The sequence below is a fragment of the Varanus komodoensis genome, unplaced genomic scaffold, assembly GCF_004798865.1.
Source record: "Varanus komodoensis strain SLA01 unplaced genomic scaffold, ASM479886v1 scaffold1, whole genome shotgun sequence".
In the NCBI taxonomy this organism is placed as follows: Eukaryota; Metazoa; Chordata; class Lepidosauria; order Squamata; family Varanidae; genus Varanus; species Varanus komodoensis.
Window position 1 is genome coordinate 123,476,345 of NW_025335268.1, and position 24,167 is coordinate 123,500,511.

Consider the following 24,167-nt stretch of genomic DNA (forward strand, 5'->3'; position numbering starts at 1 on the left):
CTACATGGCGTTCCATGCACTTTGCCCTTAGCAAAGCTTGTGGAGAGGAAACAGAAATAGAAGCTTGGGAATGTATCCCACATTCTCAAGCTGAGGAAAACATGGGGGCTGTGGAAATAAACTACATTTCCTGCCAAAGTCCTCAAGAATTGCCACAAGCCTCATGGTTCGGCTGTGCTCCAGACCATGTTTTACAGAGTGATCAACCACCAGGCAAGCTACAATGCTACTCCCAGCGGGGTGGCACACTCACAAAAGTGCAGAAAGAAAAAAACAGACACGCATGCACATGGACATACATACACATGCATGCACACATGCACACACATGCAAAAGAGAAGATGGACGGCTCTGCATATAAATACATCTGACCTGCATCCCGCTATAAACTGTTGAGCCAATAAGGCCTGGCCTTCCTGAGTGCGTTGCCCCAGGTGTGCCCGCACGAGCTGCACTTGCTGTGCCTCTGCCAGCGAGGGAGCGGAGAAAAGCAAGGAGCGTAGGGGTACCTGAAGGTCAGCTCTTTCAGCGCAGCCTTTATTTCATCGGCGTGGCTAATGCGTTTACATCCAAGGCAGGGGAGGCAAACAGACATTGAAGCTGCCTTACCTGCAGAGGACTGAATGGCATTGTTTGTCCCCTTTATTGCTTTGGCATAAGCTGACAAACGGTGGGATGGAATTTTTCTGGAAAGAGAAGGCTTCTTAGGGAAGGTGAAATTCCTGTGAAAGGGATGCCTGGAGGTGGAAGGAAGCCTGGGGATTGGCTGAATGGTGGAGGGTGTTTTAGGCCTGGAGCGTGGCTTTGTGGTGAGAGGCGGTGGCATCACGGTAGTTGGGGGCTGCTCCAAATTGTCTGTGGGAGCTTTGGATGAAGATAAGCCACTAGTTGTTATCACCAAGGAGGCAGTCGTCACCACCGCTTCCGCCTGCAAGTTTGGAGAAGTGCTAAGGTCCAGGTCTGAAGTTGGTGCTAGGTAAGAGGTTGGCCCTTTGGCTGTAGAGTCCTGAGATGGTTCTTCTGTGCTGGTTTTGACAGTCTCTGGTAATCTTGTTGCTGAAGGTGTTTTGGTGAGTTGCAGAGTAGGGCTTGCAGTCAGGTCAGAAGCTGGTTCTACTCTTGTTGGGTCAGGAGATGCTGTGTCTATTTCTGCATCATCAGTAGTGGACTCAGTCGTTGTCTGTGCATCAACACTGGATTCTACTGAGAAATAGGGAGAATGATAACAAAATCCGTAAACATGACCATCTTCCAGAGGAACAATCAGAATGGGAAGCTGAAGTTTCACTTTCACATGTAACACTTTGAGGCTAATTGTAGGGCCCCCTACCAAGAAACAGAGTCAGTCTCAAGCACCACCTCCTGTATGCCCTTAAGGGGAGCAGATTGGCAGTGCTTTATTTATTAATGTTTACCTGGATTTAAATGTCATTCAGATTTTCTGCCACGGGGGCAAAAATGTCTGAAGCCTACCTAGGGATTAGCAAAGCTGTCAAACTCAATCTTGGTCAAGTTCTAATTTTCCCATTAAGTTCATTCAATCCATCAGAATGAAGATGATTATTTTTCTTTTGTATGGAAATGTGTACATATTTCCATGCAGCTCTCTTTCATAATATACACATTTGGTACACATATTTTTCAAAAGAATGCATTTTGCAATTTCTTTTCGTGAAATAAAGTATTTTGTATGTGATTAAAATAGATTATTTTTGTGTACTTTTTGAGAGGGAGGGGGCAAACTGCATTGCTAAATTTGGATACATAAAAATATTGACAACTAACTGTGACCCATGTCTAAATTAAGTGCAATGTGGTAAGTTAACACTGAAATGGCAACTGAACAGATTTCCCACCCATTCCCAGACCCACCTGGTGAAGCATCTTAGAAACTAAAAAAGAAGAAACTCAACTTTAGATAGATTGTCCTCGCTACAAGCCACAGTCTGGATCCTCGCAACACACTCATCCACAGTGGGTTGTTATCACAGGCAGCCGTAGAATGGCTTGGCGTGTACCCAGAGCTGTTTTCTCGCCATGGGTAGCTATGTGCAAATAAGCCCCTCTGGAACTGTGGCTTATGGTAGTGTTGTTGAGGTTGCCTTGATCTCAACATGGCTCAGTGTGATGCTTGAACCGATCAGGGCAACTTTTCCAGCAAGAGCAGCTAGAACTGCTGCCTTTTCTGATCTTGCTAGCACCACCGTCATTCTCCCTCATGCTTTCTCAGCTTCACAGTGAATTGCTGTAAACTGCCCAGAGAGCTTTGGCTGTTAGGCAGTATAGAAAAAAAATAAAATGTAGGAATTCTGAAGAAAGGACACAAGAGAGAGTCCAGCATGCATTCCCAATGTTTTGTTCTGTTCTTTATTTTCAGTCCCAAGCAAGCAAATGACCACTGTTAGTAATTTTGCAAAATTTCCTCGCCTCCCCTGTTTTACAGCCTTGCCATACCGTTTGCATATGCTTAGCAATCCTGCTCACTGCTGTGCAGCCATATGTATATCTGGCAGCTAGCAGCAGAGGCCAGTAGATGGAAGCGATAAGGACAAAGGGGTAGGAGAACCAAAAGCTGCAGGAGAGAAGGAACTTTAGGTGTGGGTGTTATTTTTTTAACACCTGCTTCATGTTGTTATGCTGAAATAATAGCAAGGAAAGTGCTAGCAGGGAAAGCGTCTAAGCAGAGGAGGTGGACAGGAGATGGATATGGGTACATTTAGGTCAAGAGAAGGCAGATAGTCTTGTGCAAGAGTGGCAAGACACTGGCAGAAAAGAGCCGGCAAAGGTTCATAATCATGTCTTTCGTTAGCTGTCAGTTAGAGTGGACCAATTGTATGAATGGAGCTGACATAGTAAACAAGGTGAAAGGAAAGTTCCTACTGCAATGCAGTGGCCTGGCATTTTGAGAGCGACTGACAGAGACGCAAGTCAGAGGAAGCTGTTGAGCAAGGCAACCGTTTGTTGGGAGTCGGGTACAAGTCCCACCCACTGTGGCTTCTTCCCAGGTTGGCTTCATATGATGTGCAAACTAGCACACAAATTTGCCCATCATCTCCCAACATTTTGGCAGTCTAACATTTTAACTTTATTTTGAATTGCATTTTATTCTGGACTACTAGGTTGATTCAATTGCTATTGTGGTTTTCTGATTTTATGTTAATCTGCGTGTGTGCGTTTTAGACTTCTGTTAGCTGCCCAGACAGCCTCGGCTCTTGGCTGGTAGAAAAATAAAAAAATAAAAAAGCCATGTCCATGCTTTCACCCAAGAGGCCAATTTCCTAGGATGCAACTCATGGTGAGAGGAAAATGAGTTGTCCTTCAGCCATATGAGCTTAGCTTATGAGCTTATGAGAAGGAATCTCATAAGCAGTGACTGCCTGTGTTTTATTATCCACTGTATTCAACACTTTCAACTCCAAGGACAAAGGCCTTCAGAGCTATAGAATATGATATCTATGAGTTGATTCACACATGCATGCATATCCTGTTATCTTTCTGCTTGATGTGTTGCTTGGTGGAGCTCAGCTGAACATGTAAACTGCTTCCACTGAAGTGAATTCTAGCTGTAGTGATGAAAAGCAGAACAGCTCTGTCTCTGAACTTCACACAAGCACTAGGTCATGGGCAGATTAATAGATGCAAATCATTGCTTGACATGGTAGCCACCGAGTGATAAACATCCACCCAATGGCTACTGATGTTCTCAGTATGGCAATGCAGGACAAGTGTCTCTCCCTGGCACCCCAAACAGAGGATCCAAATATACAGAGTACAACATGCTGGTCATGTTGAATTGGCTGTGGATCCTGTATGGATTCTGGAGGGCAGGGAGGAGTTGCACGAATGTAGCTGAACCAGTCATCTCTAACCTGGTGCTTTCCAGAAGCGCTGGGCTGCTACCGCCAATGGCCTGGAAAGTATGGGAGTTGCAGTCCATCCCAGCTGGAAGGTGCCAGGTTGGAGAAGGTTGATCTAAACTCAGGAGTGCCGTGCACTGGAGTTAGGGTGGGAAAAGGCAAGGACTCTCTCAATAAAGCAAGTCTGTTGGACATACGCCACATTCAGCCTGGGACAGGAAGTAGGTGAGTGCTGGCAACTCCTTGGGCCTGGTGACAGACTCTGCACATCTGGAGTGTACGTCTGGAGGGAAAATGTTGAGTCAAACATTCTTTTTCATTCTCAACAAAACCACAAAACAAAGGGAAGAAGCAATTTACTCTGCCTCCCATGGAACAGGAGGTTTGACAACAATCATCCCTAGGTGAAAGCAGCCAGGGAAAATCAATATGAGGTCAGATAATCTTCCCCAGCAGTCAATAGAATTAATTTCACTGAAATCTGAGAGTGGGAAATGGGACTAAACTTGTGTGCAGACTAGGTGCTTTTTCCTGACTTACATTAGGGAGAGAGAAACTATCCCCTCTAGGCTTGTTCACTTACCACAGAGAGATTTCTTACAGGAATAGCCATCTGGGCACATGGAACATGAAGCTCCTTCTTTGTATGGTTTATTTCCTTTTACATTCCCCCTGGAGATTAAAAGACTCACATGTGATTCAAATAGCAAGGTGTTTGTCTGAAGAAGAAGCACTTTTCCCTGACCGTGCTTGCCTCCATCAGCTTGGTCAAGGTCTCCCCAGCTTCACCTGAGCAGCAGAGCATGGCTAGCCCAGCTGCATTACAACTGGCCAACCACTGACATAGGCTGTCTTAAGGGGCTACTAACGTACATCAAGCATGCATTGCCTGTTTGTAGCCATTTGGTGTATGAGACTTTTCAATGAGAAGGCATTAAGAAAATGGGGGTTCGTTCTAAACTGTTTGCCTGGTCACGCTTCCAGTAGAGCAGTCTTCCCCAGCCTTGGGCCTTCCAGACATGTTTGGAGTGCAGCACCTGGAATTCTCAAACAATGGCTCTGCTGGATGGGGATTCTGGGAGTTGTGATCCAAATGCCTCTGAAGGCCATCAGGTTGGGGGAAGGCTGATGTAGAGGAACTACCTGATATCTCCATTCATGATTTCATAGAGCTGAACACCTGAAGAGACATCAAAAGCCTAGACTGGCATGTTCTTTTTAAATCAGTCTTCTCCTCTGCCACATTTTACATTCACCTCCCTATTATATAATTTCCAAACTTTAACATCTTGGCTGAAATACTGTAAAAATGAAGAGCAATGGCTTATACTTCAACAGACCAGTATGACCACCCAGGCAAGATCTGCCAGGAAGGACTTTTAGTTACACATTCTTGCATCTCACAATATACAGTCCATTAGGTGACACAAATAGATATAGCCCTGATATAGCCCTGAACTGGAATATTTACCTAGAGAAGCCATCTTAAGCCTGCCTCTGCAATCATCTGGAAAAATTCTTTAAAAAAACAAAAGCACAACAAACAAGTCCTCTCTGCTCAGATAGTTTTAAGGATGGCCAATAACATAGGATTGCCCATAATAAAGGGTTAACTATCTTTTCTCTAGTACATCAAATGTTTTAGAACATGATTTTGTATTTTGGCTGTTTTAATGTATGTAGGAGAAGAGCAATTTTATCATGAAGTTGGATGCTTTGAATGGTAGGGTAATTGTGTATACATTCGCACATACATGTAAAATTCATTACATGTTTAAATGAAATACATGAAATGTAAATGAAATGAAATTGAATACTTAGATTTAATTTAAATAAAATAATCAAATAGGGTACATTCAGGCTGACAGAGTTAAAGGACATTTTTCTTAAATGTTTATGGTTATCCTTTAAGTCAGCAACAAAAAGCACAGGAAACAAACTGGATAATTTTACTCCATGACCACAGTTTTGTCATCATTCAAACTATTCCTAAGACTGACAGGGATAGGAACTGTAGTCCAGATAAGGTTGATTCCAGAAATGAATCTAGAAGGGAGCCTCCATTCCTGAATGGATATATTTATCAACCAGAACTGTTAGCCCATATTTAAACCATGGCAGTTATTAGCAATAGTTATCAGTAGTGCAGGAGTAACTGTTATACCACAAGTGGTAAAGGAATAGCAAAAAATACTAACAAAAAACTTCAGAGAAAAACACCACAAATTGAGCATGGGGACAAATACCTTTGATTACCAATTGTGGCACTGTTGCTTGTCAACTGAATTTGCATTTTCTCTTTTTACTTCTTTTGAAAGACAAAGACAAAATATCACCAGGAGCACGCTATTCAGGACCATTTGGTTATATATATGCAACTTTTCTTGGAATCTGCTGCCTTCCCATTAGCATTAAACAATTGGCAAGGAAGACCCATTTGCATGTACCGTGTTTGTGTTAGTGCAGAATTCAGATGTCACTAGCACAGTGGAGACCCACCAAGAAGTAATCAAACAGTCCAACCTATAGTTAGTGCAAATTGTGTGCACACTGGACACACAACTTTGTGATGCACTCTGCAATGCAAGACAGACATAATTGCAATCACAGTGTTGCGGACTGCAATTCATCAGCAGTATCACTATTGCTGGACTTTTCTGTGTCACACTGTTCTTGTGTAAACAGGCACTCTGCTTTGTGGAATGGTTTATCCTGTAGCAGAACTGACAGATGCAGCTGCCAACACAACAGCTGTAGAACTTCAGTCATGTGTTATTATGCATAATCCATGTTATTGTTGTTGTATATTACTATTGTTATCCTTGATATACCATCTAACTCTGTGCAGCAATTTAAAACAATAATCTGTAAGAAAATAAAATAGCAGTCAAACATTAAAATATTAGTGCAACTACATAATTTAAAATGCTAAATTAAACACGTATTTCTTCGCACGCTTTAAAAAAGAGACTTTTCAGCAAGTGAAGTTATTAAAGCCTTTTAGTAACTGGTGCTTTACATTCTGTAGGATAATTCTTTTTAGTATATTGTTGAGTTTTACATTCATGTGTCTGTGTGCACATGTGCCTGTATAAGTTAAACACCCCTATAATACAAATAGTATATGCGTATATCAGTGTTTGCATCTTATGGATGCTGGTTTATCAGGTTTCCCTTCTCATTTTGGGACAATGGCAAGCACATCCATGGCCTGAGCCTAAAGGTGAAAAAAATAAATGCTGACATTGGCAGCTGAGTCTATATAAATGGCAGCACACATGCTCGGGATGGAGAAAGACCCAGGCTCAGATTCTGATACCTCAACTTCAAAGGGCATCAGGTAGCACCAGGTGAAATGAGAGTCCTCTGCCTGAAGCCCAGGAAAGCTGCTGTCCACCCAAGTAGACCAGGGTCAGGCAGACTTTGGGGGATTTTGAGAAGCTGTCCAGGGCACCATCACAAAATGGCTCCCACTGGACATGTGGCAAAGGACAAGCCACCTGCTCAAAAGACTGAGTACAAGGCCTTGTTGGGTGTGGAGCAAGGGCATGAAAGAGCTCATGAGTGCCATGCTATTTATCTCCTTCAAGGAGACAATATACCAAGCTAGTTAAATGTTTAGCCTGGCTGGTCTCAAGCAGCTTCTCATGTGGCATGAAATGTCCTTCAAAGCCGGAAGACCACAGTCCCCCCACCACAGCCCAGCAAAAAGAAACTTACGGGGGCACATAGTTGCAGACTAGCAAATACATGTCTGTATCGTTCAGAAATTGCAGGGTTTTACAGAACTGCATCCCGCAGCCAACATGCTCAGTAGTTGCCCAGACCACCTACAGCAGCAGGGAAAGAGACAGTTCGCTTTGTTATTCCAGACAGAAAAGGCACCAACAAATGACTTCTCCTGAACCTTTATTACGGGATTGATACCATTTCTCCACTTGCACATTCCTGAGAATGCAGACAATACTCCTCTCAAACAATTATTTTTCTGGGGTGTTGGGCACCTTGTCTGCTGCTTTATTTTGTTTTTAAAAATTCATTTGTACTTATTTTGTCCTTTAAATTGCAGTCCTTTCTGCAAGATAACTGTAGGAATGATTATGATTATGATTATTATTTTACACAATACTAAACAACACAATTCTAAAATACTGATCAGTAGTAAAACAGCATGTTCTGCCGTGACCTACAGGCCACAACTGCTGGGATTCACTTCGAAGACCGGCTGCATGAAGAGAGAGTTCTTGAGAAGCTCCCTAGAATTGGCTGGCAAACTATTCTGGAGTTGGTGCTGCCACACTGAACGCTCTGTTGCACATGCTTATGCGTCGTGTGTTACTGCCAAGGGCACATGTGCTACCCATTTTGGTGGGACTGACAGCTCAGATTCCGAAGATGGGACTGTTTCTGAAATGGTTCAGATGCCAGCTGCAGTCCAAGGTCCTGGGATGCAAATGGAAATAGATCTGGGGGGCATTAGCTCAAGGGCAGATGAAGGGACCCATCTCCCTGACCATGGGAACATGAAATGGGTAGTTTCTCTGATGGGGAACTCCCACCTTCGGAAGATGCTGGACATTGTCATGGGAGAGAAATCCAATTAAGTACACAGCAGGCAGAGAGGAGACATGCCCACTTTCATAGCGTTCCTTCCCCAAGAGAGATGCAGAAGGGTTCACAGAGAATGTTTTGGTTAATGAACATCAGAATGGGCTCAGAGACTTCTTTGTAACAATAAAGGTTATTAGTAACCACAAATTGTTTGGAGGGAGAGGCATGACTCATGACAGCTACCCTCAAAAGTGTTCCTCAGTTGCTCACAGAGATAGGCAGGGACATAAGGGGTGAGGCCCTCCCTAAGGTAGCCTGATCCCAAGTGGCTCAGGGCTTCATGTATGAGAATAACACCTGGAACTTGGCCCAGGGGCTTACTGGCAGCTCATGCAATTCTTTTAGTAAATGCTGTTGAGAAGAGGCTCCAGCTTCTCTACCAAGCCCACAGGTAGAACTGGGGTCTCATCTGGTCTGGAGGTCTGGATGTGAAGAGGATGGTAATGGTGTTTGATCCTACCTCTCTTCGTCAGTTGGCTACTGATTGGGCACAACCCCACCTCTCTCACCTGCTACCTGCCAACCATGACTTGTGGCAATCTGCACATAGAGCCCCCTCCCAGTCCATCAATGCCATCCACTAGAGAGGTGAGGAGCCCGGGACCTCTACAAGGTTGTTACTCTCCAGTTCCCATCAGCTTCAGGCAGAATGACCAACGGTCAATGGCAATAGTCATCATCCAATACCTGGAGGGTTATAGGTTTCCCTCCTCCAGTTGCTCCATTATATTCTCCTTAAAAGAATTTTTAAAAATACTGGGCAGTTTGTACAATCTAGCAGCCTTATTCAAGCCATGGTAGGCTGCAGTGTGAGCAAAAGGTCATACTGAATGTTTAAGCCATGGTTTTGGCTTGTCATATGCCCAAACCTGGTAAAGATAGGGTGGCTTGCTATCCATACCAACACCCCATCTTCACTGGATTTGGACATCAGGATAAGCTGCTGTCACGGCTCACAAGTCACTTGGACACATGCCAGCACACTCTGCCACCCGCTGTGGCTTCAATAAGCTCTGCGGTTCGTGCAAACTGAGTCCGTGTCTGCTGTCCTGTCCCAGGGTTTCTGCACCCAAACCCTTGGAGGGCCAGGTCAGGAGCAAACACCGCCTCCTTCCACAGAGCAGCAACACCAGTGGCAACGTGAGCTTTTATGAGGCCGAGGGGTAAGGCAAGCAAGTTTCCCTGTAGTCAAAGCTGGCAAGCTCAATGGGAGATTTTAACAGGGAAAAGGCTGGTATTTCTCCACCGTCCAACACTGGCTGGAGCAATTAGGATAGATCTGGACTGTGTAAGTCACACAGTAGTCTCACTGAAAGCAGTTGGAGACATGACTAATCTGCTTCATGGATTTTGGTGGTGCTAAAAAATCCGACCCATGGTTAATAGAATGAGACTTCCCATTGTTAAAAAAGCATTGGTTGAAGCTTTGTTGAGAGTTTTCTTTCTTTGGTAAAAGAGGGGCTTTTCTTGGCCAAAAGTACTTATCAATGCTGGCGTTAACTGCCATGATTTTTTGAAGGGAAAAATCGAAAGAAACTCCCACTCCCTAGAGAAGCAGCTGTGACATCAGGAGCTCTTTATGAGGAACACTATCTACAGCATGATGATTACATATTATGTAATCAGCAGTAGTACAGCATTCACGATTTTTAATCCTGTTGTCTGGGAGTACCCCAGCTCTGAAAGATGTACCCCTGACTTTGTGGGGATGACCTTTTGATGACAAACTTGGCTATAAATTAAAAGTGATTCCAGAACTCCTGGTGCTCAAAGTAAGAGACCCTATAGTGTCTCAGACCACAAAACAACACCATGTATTCTACCCTGCATCACTTTTAACTCCACATCACTGCCCATTTTCGGAATGGCACAGGGATGCATCATTTGCTAAGCTCCTATAACGCTATAAATAAATACCTGCGTGTAGTGACCACACATCTCTCCCTCTTTACATGTTAATGTGGTCATATTATAATATTTGTACTCGTCGTACCACTGTTCCACTGCCGTCGTCACATTCAAGTCTCCATACATGGCAAAGAGGTTCTCACCACGCCAGCCACGCTCCTTGTTGTGTTCCCAGATACACTTTGCTGCATAGCCTTTGGCAAAAGCTTCCAGTTCTGGATCCCAGCTCTGAAATCACAGCATACCAGGACGTCATCATCACACAGAAAGGCTTTCGGTATAAGCCAACGGCAGGAGTGAATGCTCACCACTGAAAATTGGTCCGAGTCCCTGGCCTTCCTAGCAACAGGCAGGCCTGGTGTTTTGCCCAGGATGAGTGAGCAACTGTCATCACAAGGAAAAAAGGCAGGAGGCAGGTCATTTTTCCAGCTTAAGCTACAAATAATATATAATTTGCACCTAAAATTACCCATCCCAATTAGCTAGCACCATATCCCACCTCCCAGTTTGCTTAGAGATGTCCCAAGCTATTTGCATGCACAGTTCTGGCTACTGAAGAATAACAGTTACTGGGCACTGTACCCAAAAACCCTTAGCTGCCTTTACAAATCCCAGCCAAAAGCAAAGATTATGCTTTGTGTATTTACTCTCTTTCACACCTTTCCACCAATATGGGTGCTCCAAGAAATATGTTTTATATATAAATAGATGTGAATTTGAAATAGCTAACACTGCAGTTGGCGACGGTAGCATATGAGGCAGCAAAGGCAGATCAGGTTAGCTTAAAGCATACAGCACAGCCCTGTGCAGGATGCAGGAGTAAAGTCCTGGACCGCTGCTCCAGATTGCAAGAGGGATTTTTAAGGAGGAGAAGAAACCCCCTTGGCACGGAGCAAACCAATAAAAGCGGGTTAGCATAGCCCTTGCCTGGATGTGCTAGTTAACTACATTCAGAAGCATTTTCTGCAGGGGAACATTTGAAAATGCTTCCTGGATGTAGTAAGCCAGCACATCATGGAGCAGGCTACCAGCCAGGACTCGCAGCCTGCCACCTCATTTGGCGCAATTTGTAGAATGGTTCTGGGGCCAGTAGCAGAGCTGAATTGCAAATCCCTTCCCCATTACAACCCAGGGAAGAGCAATGGATAGTAAATATGCAGAGCTCCTCCCTGCTGCGAAGAGAAAGGCATGCCCAGTTTAACAGCTGTGCTAGACTAGAGCCAATGCAAACATCTGGAAAGCCTGTTACTTAACAGAGACCAGCAGCTACTTGCCAAGACATCCCTCCGGGGTACTGAAAGACAGTCCCTTCTCATCCAGCTGGGCTCCATAGGCTACTTTGCCCACCGTTGCTAAGCAGGAAGAGAGAAGTGCCTTTTACTTGTGAGAGTAACATCGCAGCACAAAACTCTGGTTATCTTTTACGGGGTGGAGGGATCCGTGTCGCTGAGCTCCCATCCAAGAGTTGTGAGCCAAGGCACAGAGCTTGACTCACAGCTCCTGAGGCACATGTGCTAAGACGACTTCCTGACGTGAGCCGCTTGGCTGCTTGCGACATGGAGTGGTGCTGACAATTTAGTCAGGGGGAGGGAGAAGTTCTCTTTGAGAGACTCAAGCAACAGCCCAGGTTCCACTCCAGTTCAGGCATGGAACTCCACACTAGTCTAGACGCTATGCATGACACAAGACCAGTATCCCCAAGAAGAATTTCCCACCCTTTTCTGCCTGGCTCATTTTGTGGAACTCGAAACTGTCCTAGTTAATGGGCAGCATTCATATGGTGACTGCAGCACAATTAGTATCAAAAAGTGGACATTTCTCTGTAGCTCTAAATAAATTTGCCTGTCTATGGCTTTTTCACACATATGACTGGAATCATTAGAGTAAATTATGCATGCAGCGCCATTGCAACATATCCTGAGCCTTTTTCAACCCCAGGGCCAAATTCTAATTCAGAGAAACTCTTGGGAGGCACCGTTTGCGGTGGTGAGAACGAAAATGCTGGCATATTCTTGCTTTCAGCCCTGACTGCCAGAAACACACCCCAAACTTACAGCCTATCACTGGGCAGAGTGCAGTGGTAAAATACTGGACCACCGTTTATACTTTTAGAATGTGGTATATGTGTTGGGGGGGGGGGGGCAACAGGAAAGCCAGAAAACCATCAAAATATCCATGGTCATGGACAATGGGCTGTGGCCATCTAGGGAAGCCCAGTGGGCTGAGTTTGGCTCCCTGAGTTGCATTCCTAGTTTCCTAAACAAAGAGAGACAGAGGTCAGAAGTCAGGACCCCAAAGCCATTGTGGGATTGCCCACCTCCCAGAGAGATCTTTCGCTGACATGGTATTTTTATGACTTTCTCTTCTGCCCAAGCATCAAATGAGGGGAAAAGGCTGGATAGAAATTGCAGAACTGCCTATCCCATTGTCCAGATGTTTTGGACTATAACTCCCATCAGAACCAACTAGTAGAGCCAATGGCCAGGAATGTTGCAAGTTGTAGGCCAAAACATCTGGAGGGGCCATACTGGAAAAGGCCCTTCCAATTCTGTGGCTTCAGCTGCTCCAGCTTCCGATCAGCCACTTTTACTGGCAACAAAGGAACAGAGAGTACATGCTCATTCTGGCAGGGTACGGGCCCAAGGAAGCAGAGCAAGTCGCGATTTCCACCTCACTTATTTGGCTTCCCCAGACTGTATCTTAATCACTTTTAATATTTTATTTGGTGGATATTAAAGAGATATTTAAGCTTTCAAAAACAATTCTGTTGTAGAATAGATGACAGCTAAATGTTGCAATGGTTTTAATGAAGAAGGAAAATGACTAATTACATCAAATCATGTTATAGTACTAAAGGAGGAGCATTCAAAGAGTTTGCAGAGAAGCTGAATTAATTCTTTGCATCTGCCTTCACTGCAAAAGATGTAGGGCAGATTCCCCAGGCCTGAACTGATTGTATCAGGAACTGAGGCTGAGGAACTGGGGTAAAAAATAGTGACAAGGGATGACCTTATAGACAAAATGGAAAACAAGCAAACCCATCCAGATGAGTGTTCTTAAAGAGCTTAATTGATAATCTCCTAAAAAATAAAAGGTAACATATCCCATGGTTCTGTCTGCGGCAGAGGACTGGAGCATGGCCGTGCAATTCCCATTTTTAAAAAGCAAATGCAGAGGGAGTTGTCAAGCAAATTGCAGGGCAATTAGTATAATCTCTGTTCAGAATAAATTATTGAAAATGGTCTTTTTAATAAAATTATCAAGCATATAGACAAATATGCCCTGCTGAAAAAGAATCACTATGGCTTTTGCAATGGTAAGTGCAATCTTGATTTAAAGCTTGACGTGAGTGTCAGTAAGCAGGTGGACAAGAATGATTTGGTAGATGGTGTTTAGTTGGATTTCCAGACCTGAGCCAGCCCCTCATCAAAGACTTCCAAGTAAACTTATGTCATTGAATAAGAAGAGTTGTCCTCTTATGGACAGGTAATGGATTAAGGAGACCATCCTATGGCCGCCTGAAGTTGCCTGAGAGGCCATGGGATTTTTCAGTCTCATCTCAGAGGCCCTGCGATCTCAGACATCAGATTCTGAAGGTCAAACCAGTACATTGGCTTCCCACTACGAGGCCACAACTGGACCTCGGAGGAAGGAAAAGGGAAAAGACCAGGAAAGGGACCAGTTTGGCTGATGGCATCCAATTCTTTACAGTGGTTAAAATGAACAGGGTTTGTCCAGAGCTCCAAAAGAAGTTCTGCAAACTGGGATTCCACTGGAGACTTCACAAGGGAAATGCCATTTTTCAGTATTCAATATTCCACACATTCAAAAGACAAGCTAACCCCCAACCCAGACTCAAAGCTCCCTGACATGTGACATCTAGGCTCAGAACTCTGGAATGCTGACAAACATCTCAGAGTTTATACTCATGGTTTGCTGTTGGACTAAAAACTCTGGTTTGTTTCTACCTCAGCAACCCAGAGTTCCAGACTTGTATATCACAATGATCAGGTATTCTTGAACTGTTTACAAAAGCAAATGTAAAGCAGAAGTGATGAGTGCAGGACACTTCCAGTACAACACTAACTATGGATTGTTTAACCCATAGGTGAACCAAGTCAATGTCCTGGTCAACTGGTTAAGAAACTAGAAAGATTAAATGGATTACAGAACTACAGGATAAGCACAAGCCAATATATTAGACTGAGAGACATATAATAAATGTACAGTATTTAGGACTGGAGTGTCAATGGCTGTAGCTAAAGCTGCTCCCCAAGCCCTCAATTAAAATAAAAGGAGTAAGACAGAGGCTGACATCTGCATATAGTTTTCTGGCTCAGTTCTCACTGAAGAGCTGCAGCATCGCAGAATGCCGAATCCTCAGTGCTGGGTAGGAAATCGCTCTGTACAGAAAAATAGACATCAAGAAGAAAGGTTCTGACCAATGCATCTTCCTGATATTATGCATTCATTCAAATAGTTATATTGAGGCGAGGCGAGGCGAGGCGAGGCGAGGCGAGGCGAGAGGAGAGGAGAGGAGAGGAGAGGAGAGGAGAGAAAAGAGGTAAATGGCAGCAGTGATTGAGGAAAGAACTGGAAATTGATGCTGCAGTGCTGATCTGACTGTTCAAGTATTCAGTGGTCACCATTCAGGAAGATCACCCCTGGAGGTAATCTCCCCCTCTGAGAAATGTCCCCTACTTAGCCACCTGCAAATGTGAAATTCCAGGGGCTTTGGGATACAGAACTAGTTCCTGTGGTTCTCTGAGGATAAAGTCTTACCATTAAACCAGCTTAAGTTTGCAGAGGAATAATTCCCTTTCTTTTAAGAAACCCATTTAGAATGGGATGCCTTTGAAAGGATGGAGGGGAAGATGTTTGGACCATTCCTCTTCCCCCTCTAGGGCAGACACATAGGCTTTGGGAGGAGTTGAAATAGCAAGTCCAGCTTGGGTTTCTTATTCCCTTTTTATGATGCTTAGCCAGAATCCATGGGCAGGAATCCAACAGCTGTATTTCTTGTTCCATTAAAATATCGTTTGGCAAGCATTGCTCAATGTATATGCTTATGTATATAAGTATTCCCATGGCAACCACTCTTGCTGACCCAAACAAAAGTAAAAAACATAACTTCAAAGGGGAAATTGGTAAGAAAAACTGACCACAGAACCAAAAGTCCTGTTCTAAACAAATGACTCCTGAAAGATTTGAAGCAGGTATTTGTTTTTAGCACCCATAGTTTAACCAAAGAGCATTTCCAGAAGACTGCTGTCCTAGAACCAGGAGTGAGCGCCACACAAGAGGTGGGCAAAGGTATTCCTAGGAAAGTGTACCATTGAGCATAGAAAGCAGCAGTGGCAGGCCATGGTGGAAGCTGTGGAGGCATGGCTTGTCGTTACATCTGATCCCAGCATCCATGGTGAAGCGTGATATGTTTGGTCTCCATAGACCCTCGCAGAGAAACAACAGTTGTAAGATTTCCACACTTCACCATGGCTTGTTCGCCTGTCTAACCAAGTTGCCATGTTTCCACACAGTTCTCACATTTCCACGGCCAGTTTCACAGCAAGAGTGGCCACAGCTGCAGCAGATGCTCCAGCCTGCATTTCCCACTATCCTGCTCTGCCTAGCAACTGCTGTGTCTGAGCCTGCTGTGCTCTGATTGGCTGCTGCGCACTCCTTTTTTTCCTTCCCAATGCTCCACTCCAGCTTTGGAATCTCAGCAGCCGTGGGATGTCACAGTGCTCTGCCTCCAGCAGCAGTGATGGAGCTTGTACTACTTGCTTGGCGCTCCAGCCTGGCTGCCTCTTGCCGGAGGGGTGCTTGTACTACTCAGGGAATCAACGGAGTGCAGAGGCTATGCATGGGCCTCGCCACCACGGCAATTGCCCTGAGAAGCCCAGATCTCCTGTCCTCCACCCTCCCCACTGCTCCGATCTTGTCCCTGACTTTCCTCAGGCCTCTCAACGAGCCCTGCTGTCTCCCAGCCCACCCTGCAGTTCAGAAACAAACAATGTCCTAACAGTCTGCAGGAAAACTTTCCTGGGCTGATGCCCAGTTGAGCACCCGCAGGAAAGTCTGTCCAGCAGAATGCACTCTCTCCGTCCCTGGCCCAGGTGCCCACACTGATGCCCTCCATGTTGGCTGGAGGAGGGAGGTGAGTCCTCTGCGTGGCAGGGGGCCTGGTCACACGTGCAGCAAAGGAGGGGCAAGAGGCAGGTGTGTGTGGCACATTGGCACCGGGCAGGGCGGCACAGGGGAGGGCTCCTGCAGTGCTACCATAGAGCAACAGTGCTAAAACAGGGCAGCTGGCTGAGGCCACACCCAGTGGAGTGTGCGGGCCAATGAGGAAGAGGCAGGTGACCCAGGCAGGAGCCGTGAATGCTGGGACTGATTCTGAACCATGGGGCTGATGGGATACTGGCTGCCATTTGGAGGGCAGATGGAGACGCTTGGAAACCGGATGCCCGCCTGACCTCCAGGGCACCAGGTGAGATGCCAGGTTGTGTGCTCACCATGCGGCATGGCTTACCATTGCACGTAAACGCACCCATCGCTCAGTGGCAGGGATTGCTATACCACTTGGGCTCACCCAGCCAGTCCATTTGGAGAGCAGCAGTCACCACTCAGAGTGCAAACATAATCAAACGCGATGCTTTTGTGGCCCACCGTGTACTGGCAGCGCCCTTCAGCTTGAAACAGCCTCTCAAAATCAGCAGGTGCATTCCCATGCCTGAGGCCAGAAGTGAAACAAAACATGGACACATCACACTTTTTCTTTCCAGCCCCTTCATCTAGGATTCATCTAGACTTGCCCTTTTCACCGTTTCCCCAAATGCTGCTGCTGGATTGTGACCTCTGGCTTGCAAGATGAAACCTTTCATGCTAGTGCTGTTGGGTCTGTGTGGCAACCTATTCGTGTTCTGGATAAATTGGAGGTACTGGCTCTTAGCTTTAAGTGCTACACCAAGGAAGAGCAATGTGGGGCCTTCCAAATTTGTCGATCTACAACTCCCATCGTCCCTCACCATGGACCATCCTGATGGGGATGGCCAAGACAAAACATCCGGACAGCCACAAGGAGGCCCTGCTCTAAATGGCTTGTAGCCTTCATAAGGTAAGAACTGTCTTCTCTCATACATTTGCTCCTATGCACTGTCTTGGTGCTCTGTCCCATTCCTCTAGGAACTGAGGGGTAGTGAGTAGAGACAAGAAGCAGGTCTTTACAGTTGTGCTTGGAAATGTCTTTATCACTAGCCCAGTCATTCCACTGTCCGGTTAGAGGTGGCACTTTCAGGAGCATTTTGATTATGCATAGTGACAATGGTCTTTCTGCGTATTAAACTGTGTGCTTATTATTGATAGCCACTCATTTAAAATGTCTTGCTGTTAGCTGCTCTAAACTTGTGAGCCCTTCCTTCCTTCCTTCCTTCCTTCCTCTAACTGCTACAGAAAATCACTGTCAGGCATGGCGGACTTGCATCATGATTTGTGCTCCACTTCCTTTTCTTTTCATGGAGAGGCACATTCCTTGTTTTCAGGGAGAGCAAACCTTTGTACAACAGCTCTCCCCAGAAATCCAGTTCATACCATTCCTACTGCTGAGTGCCCTGCTTCTCCTCCCTTGTTATCAGGGCTTCTCTTCCTTTTCTGTTGATATTGCAGTTATAGAGCCATTCACCATGGATGCCAATTGATGTCAGTGGCTAACTTCCTCTTACAAAAGCTGAACCTGACTAGATCAGCATCCTCAAGTCTTGTCACTGTCAGATGTGTGATTAAGGACATTGAGAATCGATCAAGAAAATGATTGAAACCTTGCAGAATGCATGAGAGCTACACAAAGATTCATACTGGGAGAGTAAGGGATAGAAATGAATAAAACTTAAATATTGTAAAGACTCAGTCCTGTGCAAGTTTAGACAGGGTAGCTGGCTGGGGCAAGCTGGGTGTCACAGGCCTTTTTCCTGCCCAAACTTTCCTAGAATTGCGCCCTAACAGCACCAGCCTAGAAAAGGCAAGGCTTAGACTGCACATCCAATGTGTTTTTATGAAGGCTTTTACATGGAATCACATAAAACAAAACCTAATTTGTGTGGAATCACGTAAAACATGCTAGTATTGTGTGATATCTCTTTTTAGAACACATGACCTATGGGATCACCGGCAGGTGAAAGCCAGTTTATACAATTAAATAATAATAAATAAATAAATGCAGCTATCCATACAATTGCATCTATGTAAACTGCATTTTCCCAAACACTACTTGATCTTGAAATGCTTGCTCATATTGTAACTCTTTATTTATTACATTTGTATGCCACTTTTCCTCCAAACAACTGAAGATGGTCTATATGGGTCTCCTCTCCCATTTTATTTCACAGCTCTACAAGGCAAGTGGGTTACGAGGTGGTGACTGACCCCAAATCACCCAATGAGCTTCATGACTAAGTGTGGACTTGATCCTGTGTCTCTCCCTTCCTTGTCCAACTCCTTCATCGCTGCATCACACTGGCTGTCGCCTGACATCTCATGCTTAGACAGGGAGTTCATGGATGCATCTTTTTTGCTCAGTGACTGCAGCATTGAGTAAGGACTGCCATTATCACAAGAACAATCTGGTTTTTGTTGTTTTTTTTTTTTTGTGGGGGGAGTTCTATATTCTGCTAAGAGTCACTAGTGGTATCATCTATATCTTTATACATAGTTACTCAGCAATAAGTCCTACAGAGTTAAATAGGCCTTACTCTCAAATAAGTATAGGATAGCCTGAGTAACTCAATATGGAGTAAATTTACACACATGTCAATCTACCTCAAGCTAATATGTTCAATTAGCAAAGCAAGAACTAAGTGTTCACTTAGTAATATGAATGTAACTTGAAACGGCTATTGTGAGTTACCTTTCATATGATCAATCGTTATGCATCATTCCCTCCTAGAACTGAGATGCTGAGAAGTAAGAAACCTGACTGGGGATGGACATCGCTCCGATTATAATTACTAACATAGAAAGTGTCTCATCCTTTGTTTTTTGTTTTTAATAAATCAACCAGTTTGAAAGCAATTTGTATTCAAAAGTGCATCGTAAGGAGGGCTGCCCATGCTTCCGAGAAATGGGACAACTAAAGGTCCCACCCAGTTTTTCCTATCACCTTGACTCCACCTACTCAAAACTCCTTCTACCTACTCCAACCATGGAAGCACCACCTGTCTGCATCCTTTAGTGATATTACCTGTCAGCTATTGGACTGCATGGAGTAGCCTTCTAATGCCATGTGCTTTTTGGAAAAACAAGTTGAGTGCTGTTGGGAAAGGACCACAGCTTGGAGCAGGTCATGCAAGAGATCCCACGTTTAATCCCTGATATCTCCAGCTTTTTGTTGCTCTGTTGGCTCACACTTAAGGTGGCCCTATGGATGAAAGTCCTCCAAAATGTCCTGTCCTTCTCAGCCCTGCTTGGCCTTTGTAAATTCAAGGCTGTGGCTTCCTTTATGGAGTCAGTCCTTCTCCTACCTGGTCTGCCTTCGATTTTGGCATGGTTGTCTTCTCCAGTGAGCTTGCCTTCTCATGATATGCCCGGAATCATGTCTGACACCCTAGAGAGTCGCTGCCAACAATTCTGGGCTGGAGGGAACCATCTCTAATTCAGCACGGACAGCTGCTGCGTTCACATGCCTCCACATCTGATGGAAAGCTTTATCGAAGCATTTGACTGGCCACTGCTAAGGCTGCCCTAGAGGCTGTGGGGGAGATCCCATTGAATTAATACTTAATGGTAGGTGCCAGGAAGAGGCAAGGGTCACCCCTGCCTTTTTCTCCCTATGAGGTTAGTACCAATTGTGTGTGGCGGGGGCGTAGGGTGGGGAGAATTTCTATCTGGTACTGGCAAGTGATCCAAGTGCTGCAGCCCTGATCCATCCCCTCTGCCCATCTGCATTTATTTATTTATTTATTTATTTGTTATTTTTTCAATTTATATCCTGCCTTTTTCCTACAAAGGGCTCAAGGCAGCTTACATCTCCTCCTCCATCTTATCCCCACAACAACAACCCTGTGAGGTAGGTTGGGCTGAGAGTCTGAGACTGGCCCAAAGTCACCCAGTTGGCTCCATGGCTGAGCGGGGACTAGAACCCAGATCTCCTGAGTCCCAGTCCCATCTCTTCACCACTACACCATCCTGGCGCTCTCTCTTTTAGGTTAAAGAAACAATAAACAGCAACAGGGGGATCTGTCACTAGAACTTCCACATATTCTTTGTCTTTTAGCCACAGAGCACTGGGCATGATCAACATGAGTGCCCATTTGAAGACCGTGGAAAGTATCAGGCAGAGAACTGAGCTTCAAACATGTTTTTAAATTGCATTCAATTTCTCCCAGATCAATTTCCCATTCAGATCCCACCAAAACCTATTCTACTTCAGTTGATTGACCCCAGACAACTAGTTCCTCTACTGGTCCCTATAGAGGAAGGATGAAAGGGCAGAAGGCTGGATGGACAAACAGACAGACCATTTTTCTCTCACCACACTTATGGCCCCATCAGTGCAGTCAGATTCTCTATTCCATCACCTCTGGCTTAAAGAGGTGGGACTGAGATTTAAAAGGGGAAACTACCATCCAGTTAGCAGCTCCGTGCTGTCCCAGCCAGAGCAGCCTGCTCCCACTGCACAAACCCCTCTAGTATTGTCCTTTGAAAGCCTGTGCAAATGCCAGCAACGTGCTCAGCCTTCCATCAAAGGGGAAAGCAGACAGAGAATTATTTTTATGCTCCTTGATCTAAACAACTTTAAAGGATCATCACAAGAGCAAAAGAGGGGGATAAATGCCCAAGAGGGTAGGGGAGAAAACACCCAAACAAGATAAACCTTTTAAAAAACTAACATTTGTGCAATCATTGTGAGCAAGCAGGTGGGTTATTATTTATTTTGTTTGGGTGTTTATATCCCATTCATGAGCACAGAGCTAATGAATGGTTTATGTTCTTGGCTGTGATGTCACAGGCACTATCCAATAGATGCCTGTAAAAGCAGCATAACCAAGCAACATCCTCTTGGTAGTTATGGTACTGCTACTTGCTGTGGGATGGGAGGAGTGGAGGAGAAGAGTCATTACTGAATCAGCAATGGATAACTGCTGTTTAAGTGCTGAAACAGCCGTGCAACCCAGAAGTAAAAGGTCTGCTTTGTATCCCCTACAACTAATGAGTTGCACATGTTCAGCCAGGGTTTAAAAAAACAAAAACAAAGAGCACCACCTTTAAAAGCTCAAATGATGCTCTGGTTAGAACTGGGAATCCACAGTACTATGTGCTTTTCATATAGAGATCAGGGTAGGAGGGAACAGAGAAAGGGGATTTGTTCAGGTTTATGGAACAGCTGAGCATCACAATGAGGCACAGAAATTCTTTGGCTGAGCCTTCATTGGCATGGAGTAATTCATATCAGCACATGGACAAGATTTTGTCCATACTCCTTCCATTTAAAGGTACCAGTAAGATGCTTAGTTCTAAGACATTTACAGTTCATGTACAAACTAGTTAAAGAAATGGATATCTGTAGTTTTCAGTAATAGGGTATACCTTGCACATAAATATACTATATTGGTTATGATAAGCATCCATTTGACTAGCAGCAGGAAGCCCCAGAGACATCTACAAAGATCATCCATCTGACTGCTGAATTCAGCTTCATCTCAACAGCTTCACATTTCTTTCTTCCACCAGTCAGATGCTCCAAAGAAAAATAAACTTTTAAAAGTTTAAAAAGCTGCTTGCAGTTCACTTACCAGTTTCAGCATGTTTGCAGCTGGAGGAATGACCTTAGAACGGTAGTGATTGTGCAGGTCCACGATCAGCTTCTTGTCCTCATCTGTAAGGGACCAGCTCAGCTTCATCAGTGTGAGCAACAGGAGAAGAAGGGGGAGGAGGGGAATTCGCAGGCCTGAGCTCAGCATTGTGGCACTGTCTTGTTGTAACAGCCCACGGGTCTGGCAGACAGCTTTAAATCCCTTCCCAGAATAAGGAACACCCAAAGCCCAAGGATCGCAAGGAGGAAATTTATCTTTTTACTAGAATGCCTTTCAGAGCCATAGAGGGAACACACCCATCTCACAGAAGAATGAAAGAATAATGGTCCTTAAGGGACTGTCAGGCAAGCCATGCCCATGCGATGAAATCAATTGTGTGCATGAAACCTATGCATGCATTCCTTTTCCCCAGTTAAAGGAACCTGGTTTAGCACCATGCTGCTGCAACCTGATGCTTAAACACAGCACTAACCATAAAATCCAGCCCACTCAAGCTGAGGCATCTAATCCCCACTCTCAGCTTTCTCTCCTAGTAGCTTAACATGCAAATGAAACACAAAACTACCCATAAGGATGTCTTCACCCATTAGCTAAATTATCTTGGATGCAGTGACTTCATGTGTTGGTGCAGCCGGTAACAGAGTAAATTACAAAAAAATCAGGACCAAAGCCATTACCAGACTGGTTCAGCCCTGTGGTCCTTCCAGACCATTATCAGACTACACAGCTCAGGCTGGGAAAGTGCAGCAAGGCTAGCCTCTGTGTGTGAACAGCAGTTAGCTCCCTGTGAGTTCAAGCACAATGCAAACTGAAAGTGAAGAATGCGGAGAGATGCTCTGGTCACCTTTTTGACCTGGCAATAGTCATCACTGATGGAAGCAGCCAGATGGATGGAGAAGGACATGTGGTTGGTCCACACAAGAAGTTAAACCATGGTGGATTATAAACCATGGTGGTTTAGCATATTGTCTGAACCCAGCAGGCTTTCCACAGAGTGGTTTATGAGCTAAGTAACTTACACTTCTGCAACTAGCCCATGCTTGCCGCAGGGTTTAATAAACCCACTGTGGCTTATTAGGTTGTCAAACTCCAGACAACAAGATAAGTCATGGTGAGGTGAAAAACCCAGAGAGCCCCTTGGCTAGAACAGCAGGAAGGCTTGCTCCTCTAGCCAAGGGAATATTGGGAAATTGCCTTTCCTGGGTACCCCAAAGTGCCAAGCAGTGCTCAGAGACAACTGCAAAAGCCTCCCCCTTCCCTGCTAGAAGTGGGAAGGGCTTTCAAAGCTCAGAGAAAGTCCTGGGGGTGGGGGGAGCCAACAGAGTTGTCCCTTTAAATCACAAGCTTCACCCAACACACTGGAGTTTTCCCAGGTTTTGCCACTTTCTGGGCTGATATCCACTTAGGAAAAGACTGAGGGGACAGTTTGGGCTTTCTAGCACCCCTGAAGAACCCCAGGGATGCTGCCTGTGGTGTCCCCAGATCACTCTTTTTTACATGTTCTGTGGAGATGGAGGTGGGGGGGAGGGCTTATCCACCCAGGGACTCAGGGCCACATGAGTTACACAATGAGCAGTGGGCCACCAAACTGCAAAATGCCATGTGGATGTTGCCATTCTTCTTAAACGTGGGGGAGTGGAAATACCCTTTGCAGTGGAATCCACCAGGGGGAGGATTGGAGGGGCGACCCCTGGAGGATTGAGCAGGAAAGGAGAAGGCACGCAACCCCAGCTGTGCCAGACTGCCTGTCAGACACAGAAGAATTTTAACCAAAATGCATGGTTAATTCCCAAATGATTTAATATGTTGTGCAAACCCAGCCTCAATGTGCTTAAACTGCTTTGGCATCGCCTGGAAATTATGCATGAAATGCTAAGATCGCCACGCCAACAATAGGATGGGACAATTAAACAAGGCGATCCACAAACCAAGAGGCTGCCACTTTCTCTGCAGGACCAAGCTTGGGCATTATCTTACCATGAGA

The 24,167-nt window shown here is 45.1% G+C and overlaps 1 protein-coding gene across 1 annotated transcript; it reads right to left on the reverse strand.

The window, feature by feature from the left end:
* Positions 1 to 382: 382 nt before the first annotated feature.
* Positions 383 to 22,669, reverse strand: PI16 (peptidase inhibitor 16). Its single transcript, XM_044431890.1, has 5 exons — positions 22,163 to 22,669; positions 10,386 to 10,604; positions 7,578 to 7,687; positions 4,441 to 4,529; positions 383 to 1,200 (listed from the first exon to the last, which is right to left on the reverse strand). Exons 1-5 carry the CDS (start codon positions 22,328 to 22,330, stop codon positions 383 to 385), a joined length of 1,404 nt encoding a protein of 467 aa, XP_044287825.1. The 5' UTR covers positions 22,331 to 22,669.
* Positions 22,670 to 24,167: the final 1,498 nt, after the last annotated feature.